Source organism: Hemibagrus wyckioides, linkage group LG08 (assembly GCF_019097595.1).
Source record: "Hemibagrus wyckioides isolate EC202008001 linkage group LG08, SWU_Hwy_1.0, whole genome shotgun sequence".
NCBI classification, from domain to species: domain Eukaryota; kingdom Metazoa; phylum Chordata; class Actinopteri; order Siluriformes; family Bagridae; genus Hemibagrus; species Hemibagrus wyckioides.
In genome coordinates, this window is record NC_080717.1 from 12,111,277 (window position 1) to 12,122,893 (window position 11,617).

At 34.5% G+C, this 11,617-nt stretch overlaps 1 protein-coding gene across 1 annotated transcript; it reads right to left on the bottom strand.

Annotated features, from left to right (window-relative positions):
• Nucleotides 1–500: 500 nt before the first annotated feature.
• Nucleotides 501–7,600, bottom strand: asb12b (ankyrin repeat and SOCS box-containing 12b). Its single transcript, XM_058396457.1, has 3 exons — nucleotides 7,530–7,600; nucleotides 1,945–2,801; nucleotides 501–1,860 (listed from the first exon to the last, which is right to left on the bottom strand). Exons 2-3 carry the CDS (start codon nucleotides 2,750–2,752, stop codon nucleotides 1,727–1,729), a joined length of 942 nt encoding a protein of 313 aa, XP_058252440.1. The 5' UTR covers nucleotides 2,753–2,801; nucleotides 7,530–7,600; the 3' UTR covers nucleotides 501–1,726.
• Nucleotides 7,601–11,617: the final 4,017 nt, after the last annotated feature.

Consider the following 11,617-nt stretch of genomic DNA (forward strand, 5'->3'; position numbering starts at 1 on the left):
AATAAAATTGAATTGAAATTGAATTGACTGTTATTTAGAGTGATCTAATTCACTTGGATCCAAGAAGTGTGAGTGTGCAATAGATTAAACTGCAATAAAATACAATGGTTGACTAGATCATGTAAACATGACTTACTGTACACTTTCTGACCAAGCACATAATTTTTATTCAATTCAAGCGAAGTCATGTCAACAAGTGAATTATGAAAATGAAAAACCTACCCAGAGGAAGGGAGTACAAACCAGCATGCAACATATTCACTTATTTTGGGAAACATCTCTACTATAATAATTTAATAACTAAAATAACTAATAATTTAAAATGAGATTTAAATGTGTTTAAAATGACAGTTTGTGTCAGACAGGTTGTATATATAATTATATATATATATATACATATATATATATATACATACATATATATATATATATATATATATATATATATATATATATATATATATATATATATATATATATATATATATAATGTACAGCCATAAGATTATGACCACCTGCATAATATTGTTTTGGTCCCCCTTTTGCTGCCAAAACAGTTCTGCCCATTGAGGCATGGACTCCACTAGATCCCTGAAGTTGTGCTGTGGTATCTGGCACCAAAATGTTAGCAGCAGATCCTTTAAGTCCTGTAAGTTGTGAGGTGGGACCTCCATGTATTGGACTTGTTTGTTCAACACATCCCACAGATGCTTGATTGGATTGAGATCTGAGGAATTTGAAGGTCAAGTCAACACCTCAAACTCGTTGTTGTGCTCATCAAATCATTCCTGAACCATGTTTGCTTTGTGGCATGGCACATTATCCTGCTGAAAGAGGCCAGAGTCATAAAGGAAAATCGTTTCCATGACTTAGATAGGTGGTACATGTCAAAGTAACATCCACATGGATGGCAGCACCCAAGGTTTGCCAGCAGAACATTGCCCAAAGCATGACACTGCCTCTGTCGACTTGACATCTTCCCACAGTGCATCCTGGTGCCATGTGTTCCCTAAGTAAATGACGCACACACACCCGGCCATCCACATGAGGGAAAAGAAAACGTGATTCATCAGACAAGACTTCCTACTTTGATTGCTCTGTGGTCCAGTTCTGATGCTCAGGTGCATATTGTTTGTGCTTTCAGTGGTGTTCACTTGTTGCCTAATCTATCCCACCCACTAACAGGTGCCATGATGAGTAGATAATCAGTCTTATTCACTTCAACTGTAGTGGTCATAATATTATGGCTGATCGGTGTGGGTATATGTATATGGACAACTTAAATGTAGTACATAGTATTATTTATGGAAGGCAGAATTCTAGATCCAATAACCTGTATATAAAATAACTATTCACATATGGGCACAAACAGGCTAATTTCTTTTCATGTACATAGTATACATATATAGCATGTACTGTACAATCTTAACTTTAATTACCAGTGAACCACACTACAGTACATGTCCTACCTAAAGTTTGAAGCATGGGTGTCCAATCTTACCTGAAAAGGACCAGTGTGGGTACCGGATTTCATTCCAACAAAGCAGTAGCCACACTTGATTCCACCTGTTCAATCAGTTTATCTTGGCTTTCAATAGAGTCATGTGTGTCTTCTGCTTGGTTTGGTATGAAAACATGCCCGCACACTGGCCCTTTTTGGAGAACACTGAACACCCCTAGTTTATAGTATTTAAGGTAACACAAAAAAGATGGCATAAAGCATAGTTCATGTAGTATGTTTCAAATAATTTTTTAGCATTTGTGGAATATCCAGTGAATCAATCATGTCCAGTTGATGTGCAGTAGAAAGGTACTTCCGTATTGCAAGCCTAGTCTGGGACATCAGTGTTTTGGGGGAAACTGCAAATAGAAAGAGAATTTATAATATATTCAATAAAAACATAAGTGCACATATTGTAAAATGTTTTGTGTTATTGAGCTAACCTCTTTCTCTAAGCACCAACATGACAGCCTCATCATGCTCTCTCATTCTGTCAGTAATAACCATTGGAATATATATGTTGGCTCCAAAGTCTATTAGTAGCTTAATGTATTCAGATTGGCACCCATATTTGAGACATGTGTCCAGCACAGTGTTTGAATGTTTGATCCTTGCCAGTATTTTCTCCTCTTTGCAGTTGAAGTCTGGATCGGCACCATGTAGCAACAGCAATTTAAAGCACTCCAGCTGTCCATAAATGGCTGCAATGTAGAGAGGTCCTCGGCATGTTGTGGCATTGGTAGCCCAATCTGGTATTTTGGCCCTGACATCAGTCTCAGCACCGTAATAGAGCAGCTCCTTCAGAATGTCCACATCTCCCTCTCTGGCTGCAGTTAGCACTGGAGAACAGTTGTTATATTGGCTTCCATTAGGATCAGCACCAGCTTTGAGCAAAGCAGAGACAATGCCAATATGTTTGCCACTGACAGCTGTGAAAAGAGGAGTTTGGGCTTTCACATCCAGACTGTCCACCTCGGCACCATGGGCTAAAAGGCACTCTAGGCAGCGGAGGTGACCGTGGGCAGCTGCAGTTTTTAGTGGTGTACTTGGTATTCCCCAGCCACTTCTGCTATTGATACATCTCTTGTACCGTTCTTGAGAGAGCAAATCAGCCAGACATTTGACATCATCTTCAGCAATGGCCTTATTTAACTGCTGACAGTCATGTTCTTCATCCTCTTTGGGTTGGAGGAGAGAGAAAATCTTGGTAATGTCCATTAAGCTCATTTTGGTGAAAGGGTCCAGCATCATGCCACCATCAACTTCTCAAGGCTCCATTATAATTTTTAGCAGCACAAAACTTGGGAGAAAAAAAAAGGTTAACCAATATTTTAACCCTCTTTTTCTGTTCATTTAATTTTATAGTAACACAATTATTAATAAAATTTTAAAAGACTAAATGCTTGTGTCCTTTCAAGATATTGACATATAAACAATATCCATTTAAATTGAAATTGAAACATGAATGTTCTCTGGATGGCCAGACAACTCACCCCAAAGAGCTATGTAAAAAATTCCAACATTCTGTCTATAATTTCAAAACATTTTATACTAATATTATATTTATTGCATTATTGTAATATGATGTAAAATGTTTTTAACATAGCACAATTAAAATGACTGCTACCTAAGTATTACTGTCACTTTCATAAATTTTGCTTTATATTACTGATACTGGCATAAATAATTAATAGCTATAAAATAATTATATTAATATCACACAAGAACACTGTTTCTTACATTAATTAAGGGTACTTATTAGAGGGGACCTTGCATGATCACTACTGAATGCTGTGAAGTTTAGGGACATGAGTAGTTCAGTGGCATTGTGTTTGTGATTCATTTAGGGTTAGTCAATGTTTGACATGGTATTTCTTAAGGCAATGAAGTGTGGATGATCCTCTAGGTCTATGGTCATGCTTCCTCTTAAGAAAATTTTGAACATTTTAAAGTTAAAGGCAAAATTAATCAAGAGGCTAGCTCTATAAATCTCTTGATTATATAGACATGAGTGATAAAGAGATGGCAAAAAAGTAATACCCACAAAGCAGAGATAAAAAGACAAGTTTAAAACAATCAAAACACATAATTTACACAACATTTACTAGAGCAGTCAGTGAAATGAAGCAAAATTCTGTGTTGAAATGAAATATTTTATTATTATCATTATTATTATTATTATTATTATTATTATTATTATTATTATTATTATTATTATTATTATTATTATTATTATCATCATTATTATAAAATTATATGAATTCCTCTGGGCTCAGCCCACTGATGGAGACCCTAAGGCAGACAGCAGGTGCTCCCATTGCAGCCTGAATGAAAGTCTCTTTTGACCTGAAAATGAATGAAAATGAACTACAGTCAGCAAAATGAATGAAAGCTGCATTTTGAGCACACTGTTTGTACTCATTAGGTGTAAAATAGAATTTGCAGTAATGTTATTTAACCACTTATGTAGCATCCTACAATTTGGCAAAGGAGTTAATAAATGGCATACCCAAAATTAAAAAATTGCTGTTCATGAGTACTTCTGACTACACAGATAACCAAACTATCTTCTGAAAGCTGACGCTTAGGTTTTAATTATTGAAGATTAAGGTTATTGTTCAGGCTCTTCAATTTATGAGATTAATATTTTATTTTTAGCTGAAAACTCAATTTAAATTACCAATGTGTTTGTAAAAACTTGCAATAGTGACCTGTTGTGAACTCTGATCATATATTCATATATCATATATCTACCTAGCATTTCACCACATATTAGCATCCTTTCATTCTATCTCACATAGAATATAAAAACTAAAAATAATAGATTTTTGTGGTTGTGCTCAAAAGTTTGCATACCCTGAAAGAAATTGTTAAACATTGCCATTTATTTGGAAAATATGACTGATAATGCAAAAAAAAAAAAAAATTTTATTTAAGGGTACTGGCACCCATAATTATCACATAATTATTTGACTCCTTTTTAAAACCTAATGATGACTGAAATCACCCAAACAACTGATCAGAAGTTACATATCACTGAATGTTTATGTTTATGAAGGTATTTTGTACAAATTACATAAACTAGTGACTATGTTAACGTTGCTTACTGGACTTTTTACGTGTGCAAATACATGCGCAGTTACTCGCACATTACGTTAATGAACAGAGGTGCTGGAATGTAATATGAAGCTCACTGCTGCTACATACAAATCTCCAACAACACAAACCACACAGACAATGATGGTGGTTTTGGACGAGACCCGGTCGGACTTCTACATTTTACAATAAAATTTTCTCATGTCAAGGGCATCGCTTTCCCAAGACGTGCCATTGTTGTTAAACTGCTGCAATCTGTAATGACATTTTGTCTAGGCTTCTGATTGGCTAAGCATGCTCCTGACAGCACTTAACAGGGCATTTTCGTTTTTATGTGGACAGAATTAAAAAAAAACCTAGCTACGTGTGGACATGGCTTTAGATGTTCCAAGATGACAATGATCCAAAGCACAAGGCCAAATTACCCTCCAATGGCCACAGCATAAAAAGTTGAACGTTCTGGAGTAGCCATCACAGTCTCCTGACCTCAATATCATTGAGCCATTTTGGGGAAGTCTCAAATGTGCAGTTTGTGCAAGGAACTGGAGGCATTTTGCCAAGAAGAATGGACAGCTATACCACCTGAGAGAATTACAGACCATATGCACAATTATTACAAAAGACTGCATGCCATCATTTATGCTAAAGGGGGCAATACACGATATTAAGAACTAAAAGTATGCAAACTTTTGAACAGGGATAATTTCCTCATTTGCTTTATTGTCCTGTTTTGTTTGATGATTGTGCCATTCTGTTATGCCTTAAATATGAACCTGAATCCTATAAGAAATAAAATTTTGCCTTCTCACTCATGTTTTTTTTAAAATAAATGGTACACATCTTGCAAATTTTCTCAAGGTATGCAAACTTTTGAGCATATATACATTTACTGCTTGTATGTTTCATTTGTAGAATTTTATTTTTTGGTTATGTATAATGACAGCACACAGAAAGTAGGGATTATGAAAATGAAATATGATTAACAGATCTGTAGCAAATTATGAGTCATCCTATACCTTCCCCTTGATTCTTGCTGATATTTTTCTATCACACAGAACGCCTGACACCTTTCTCCACCCATTCCAACCTGCCTGCACTCGCTTCTTTACCTCTTTTCCACACTCTCCATTACTCTGGACTGTTGACCCCAAGTACTTAAACTCCTGTACCTTCTTCACCTCTTCACCCTGTAATCTTACTGTTCCACTTCCCTCCCTTTCATTCACACACATGTACTCAGTCTTACTACTACTTTCATTCCTCTTCTCTCCAGCGCAAAACCTCCACCTCTCTAGGTTTTTCTCCACCTGCTCCCTGCTCTCACTACAGATCACAATGTCATCTGCAAACATCATTGTCCAAGGAGACTCCTGTCTGACCTCCTCTGACAACTGGTCCATCAACATAGCAAACAGGAAGGGGCTCAGAGCCGATCACTGATGCAGTTCCACCTCCACTTTGAAGTCCTCTGTCTGACCTACAGCACACCTCACCACTGTCCTGCTCCTCTCATACATGTCCTGCACCACTCTGACATACTTCTCTGCTACTCCTGACTTTCTCATACCGTACCACAGCTCTTCTCTTGGCACCCTGTCACACGCTTTCTGAATATGTATATTTAATATATATAACTTAAAATATCAATAACTACTGTTTAACTATGCATTTTTAAAATGTGTTCCTGACAGAAAAGGTCCAATTCTAATGTAACCAATTCTTTTATAAATGGTAGTCAAATATTGAGAGTTTTGACTTCAGAGTGCTAAATTCTTTTAATGATTTTAATAATTTAATGAGATTAAATAAGACACGGTATATTTTACTATATGTCATTGTAATAGCATTCAGTGCATGTGAACAATAACAATCAAAAATATTTATGAGGTTAACATTACTTACCATTACGAACAATGTTGTGTCCTCAAAATACCTTGGTGTCGCGAAATGCAAACAGGTGGTTCCAGCACGGGTGTGAACATGTGCATGATCAGCAGCGGGAGGGTAAGGAAACGTTCTGACTGATGGGGGAGGGTCCGAATGACTTGACAGAATGAGTGAGCGATTCTTTGCCAGTGATCTTTCAGGTTATTATGTATGTAAATATGTATATATGTAAATATTCCACAGTGTAGGTAACTAAAGGGAAACACTGGGATAGTTCTAATAGAAATTAGGTATATTATTTTATTTGATTGTTAAGTAAGGAATATAGTCCAAACAGGGTGGTGTGATGCAGCCTGTGCAAAGCAGGGTTACTGTCACCACCCCACAGTTGATTACTGTCCTATAAAGTTAAAGAACAACTGTATTCATTTTTAGTTTATTGTTACATGTATTGTTATGGACCAACTGAAAAATGACATTCTGTTATAGCAGTTATAAACTGTCATAAACAGTCAAACTGTGTTGACAGAATCTTTTTTCTCTAATGAATAAGACAGTTTGTCATGTGCCCTACAGTAAAAACATTGCATGGTTGTCTGTCCTGAAGACTTTTCAATAGAGGAAAACATACTGTCCGTTACAAAGCACTCACACAGGAGACTTCTTACATAAAAGTTAAATATATGGCAAAAGTGATATTTACTGTATCAACATTTTTTTTCAGTGTTAAATGGCAGCATATTTTTTCATTCATTCATTTATTATTATTATCAGCATTATACATCTCTTTAACTCGTTAATCCAAATATGCTGCAAAACCAGAAAACAGCACAGAATAAATGAAATGACAGGGTTTTTTTTGTTTTGTTTCAGATTTATAATCCCTTTTGGTTAATATTTTTCCTCTTAGGTCAAAATTAACTGAGCCTTGTTTTATTATTTTAATTTAATGCAATTTTTAAAAAATCAATCACATGTAGATTCTATTTAATTCATTCAATCTAGTTTAAGTTTTAAACCAAACACATACACCTAGTCCACTTACCTCTAAAAGAGTAAATTGTAGCCCAAACTTCCAAACAGTCTGACAGAGATAGTCCATGAGGCCTGGTCACCAAGAGGGGCTAATTTTAGGGCACAGATGGCTCTAGTTAAATTTCCATTCTAGGAAGGTTGCTGTAGGAGTTTATAATTAGAAAAGTGATTGAGCTTTGACAGGCAGTAAGGTGGCTGTTATTTAGACTTTAGATATTAGTGTCTAGTTCTCACCATTGAATAATTTCATTTATTTAAGACTTGTTTACATAACAAATCAAAGGGTTTCAAATAAGAAATGTAAATATATATATATATTATATATTTACATTTCTTATTTGAAACCCTTTGATTTGTTATGTAAACAAGTCTTAAATAAATGAAATTATTCAGTGGTGAGAATATATATATATATATATATATATATATATATATATATATATATATATATATATATATATATATATATATATTGAGTTCTTGAGTACTTGAGTTCAGGAGCAGATTGACCTGAAATACAGTGAACAATTCTAGTTATGATTTCTTACACACTGACTACAGATTAATAAATGAGATGCATACTACTGTGACTGTTATGTGACTGTTGCTGTCTAAATTGGTGCTTCTTCAAAAAATCTTAAAAATATTTAAATTTTAACAATGTGTGTGTGGAGGAGGAGGTGTGGTTGAGTGTTGGTTTGTGAATGGAGGGCAGAGCCAGGAGAAATGAGTGGTAAAGATTTGATTTATAATTTGAGTCCTGCCTATTTCAAAGATCTCATGACAGCCTTCAAATGTAGTTAATGCTTTTTAAATCAAACTTTATTAAAAGATTTTAAAGACACATTACAGGCAATTGTTTACATGTTAACAGCATAGGATTACATGTTGCAATGAACAAAATACATTATTAACATACTCATGTCCATACTTTTACCCGAATTTACAAATATTTACACTCATTTACACATATATACATCAGCAAATTTAAATATTTTAAAGAGTCCAAGAAAATTTGTATACCACTGCTAATCATTACTGTACTCTGTCATCTAAATAATCAGTGGTATATGCATTGCATGGGCAGAGTCTTAGTGGAAATACTCTTTTTTTCCCTCAAGATGTTGTAGGTAATAGAGTCTACTAATAGCCAATCTTTAAGTCCAGTGCTGAGTAAAAGTGAGTTTCTCCTAACCATTTGAACTGTTCATAAGTGCTATTTTATCTGATGTAGCGGACCCCGTCCGAATGATGGCCGAAATTGATGTTTCTTGAAGCTTTATTGCACATTCAACACTGTGGAAATATCCTTTATAACTTCCAAAATCACTGTAAGAGCTGAACAAAGTATAACGATACGCATTAAAAGTCTAGTCCGTAAACTCTCTCTCGTCACATTATCTGCATACATTTTACACAAAATACTTGCTTTTAACTAACGATAAACAAATATATACAAACCTTATGCCTTTTCGGGGGCTGCTTAATAAACTAGTAAACCTTAGAAACCATGAACCATAACAATCAGAGTGTGCTACCTTTCATTACTGCTGCAATCATTATCACTCTGAAGGCTGCAATACCCGTCAAAATAAAAAAATAAAAAAAACGTTTTGTAAGACAGAGCAGATGTTTTACATATATAAGTGCAAAAACAAATTAGAAAATGAATTATAGTAAAGTTGACACTGCCCTGACTTTTTGAAAGTCTACACATGTGGGGGTCTGTTAGGTTCATGTAACATTCTCAATACTAGAGTTCAGGAGCAGATTGACCTGAAATACAGTGAACATTTTTAGTTATGATTTCTTACACACTGACTATAAATTTATAAATGAGATGCACACTTCTGTGACTGTTATGTGACTGTTGCTGCTTAAATAAATACTTACTAGCTTAAATAAATTCTTAGGTATAATTTAGTAAATGCAAGACTTTTCTCAATAAATTATCTGAATAAATAAAACAACTCAATAAAAATGAAAATAAGTACTTCTGCTACTACTACTACTACTAATAATAATAATAGGCATTCCCTTCTGCCAGACACCAAAGTGTCTCCTAAGGTGACCAGCTGTTACAATCAGCTGATGATACCTCCATGCTTCACCACAGGAGGTTTCTCCCAGCCCCCTCCCTATGCAGTAAAAAAAAAAAGTTACACAGCTGTCAACAGTTGTTAAAATCCAATTACTTAGCAAAGTAAATAGAGACATTATTTGTATTGTCACTTCTTTTTTTTTCTTTAATTTTTTTATCCTGCCCTAACATGCCACTGCTATACAGCAGTAAGTATTTTTTGTTAACAACTAAGTTAAAACTAATGTATAAAAGCTAATTTACAAATTATGTAAAAATGAATGAATGAATGAATGAATGAATGAATGAATGAATGAATAAATAGATAGATAAATAAATAAAACTTCTATTCTGCTGGAGTGGTGCTGAGGAAAAAAGATTTAAATTTGAACAATAGGTGTAGTAAATGCTTTTTAAATCAAACTTTACACTTTATTGGCATTTGTTTATATAGGATTACATGTTGAAATTGAACAAAATAAACTCATGTCCATACTTTTACACTAATTTATAAATATTTACACTCATTTTCTTTTGAGTCTTCTGTCCATGAGATTCTGAAACATGACTGGGGCTCCAAACAAACCAAATGCGAGGGTGACAAAATGGTGTAACCATAAGTGGAAATATTCTTTTTTTTCTCAAGATGTTTTAGGTAATATAGTCTACTAATAGCCATTCATTAAATCTAGAGTTGATTAAAAGTGAGTTGCTCCTAACCATTTGAACTGTTCATAAGTGCTATTTTATCTGGTATGCATCATATTTACATCTCCCTGACTTTTTGAAAGTCTACACATATGGGGTTCTGTTAGGTTCATGTGACTTGTTAGAGTTGAAAACATATTGGTAAGTGTTTAATAATTATTGTGTTTAATAATGGCAACCTGTGAGCTCAGGGTGGAATGAGCCAGGGGTTGTAATGGCAACCTGTGGTTGCTGTTAGAATGCCCCTCCTCCCAATATTCTGTAATGACATCTAAGAGAGTGTGGGGCTTGCATGTAACCCATGTAAAAATAAATAAATAAAAACAAACAAACAAACAAACAAATAAATAAATAACATCTGAAAGAATAATGATAAGAAAAAAGAGGGCAAATTTTGTTAGTTTTGGTTTTGGGCAACAATAACACGAGGTGCAAGTAGATGTGCAAAAGATGTCTAGACCTGAAAAAGGGTGACTATATGGCTTGCAACGTCATCTGGGCGAATATGTGGAAGTGTTGAACAATGGGGCAAAAGTGTGATAAATGTGAGGCAAATAAATAATAACATTATTATTTGTGATGTATAATGTTGTAAACCCTTGATTAATAAGATCAGGTTGCTTTTAGAGTGATGATTGCTGATTTTGAAGCAGATGACAGTGGATTGTAAAAAAAAAAACATCTCAAATTATTTGGATATTGGTTTAATTGTAAAATCCATGGACATGGTGAGTTCTTTGTGTTGTATTTTATTTCTTAAAAGTTCAAGGATCACATGAATGTATTATTGTTCATAAATGTTTGATACAGAAAGGAGTTTTTTAATTTTGTATTTTGGGGTCAGGTGATGCACCTGGAAGGAAAAAACGTCATGAAATTTCATTTTTTAAAACATTTTAAAGATGATTTATAGAGAAAAACATTGTCTAAAGTCATGTATCATGATTGTGAGATGCCACCAGAAGTGAGGATAGAGCTCAGAGCTCCATAGCCAGCTTGATTGGCCACAATGCAGAGAATCAGACCCAAGTGCAGGATTAAAATCTAAACTTGGAGCATTATTGGTTTAAAACAAAACGAAAGACATGATGAGACATAAAATAAACAAAACAAACACATGGATACTGAGAGGTCTCACTTGAACAGCAAAAGTCACAACATGAAAAACTTCACAGAATGCCCAATGAAACTAACATGACAATACACAATGACTTGACCAAGACAGGTGCAAAAAGGCAGGCATATATAAGGCAGAACAATAAGGCAAATTGGAAACAGGTGACAAGACAGGAAACAGAACAACAGGAAGG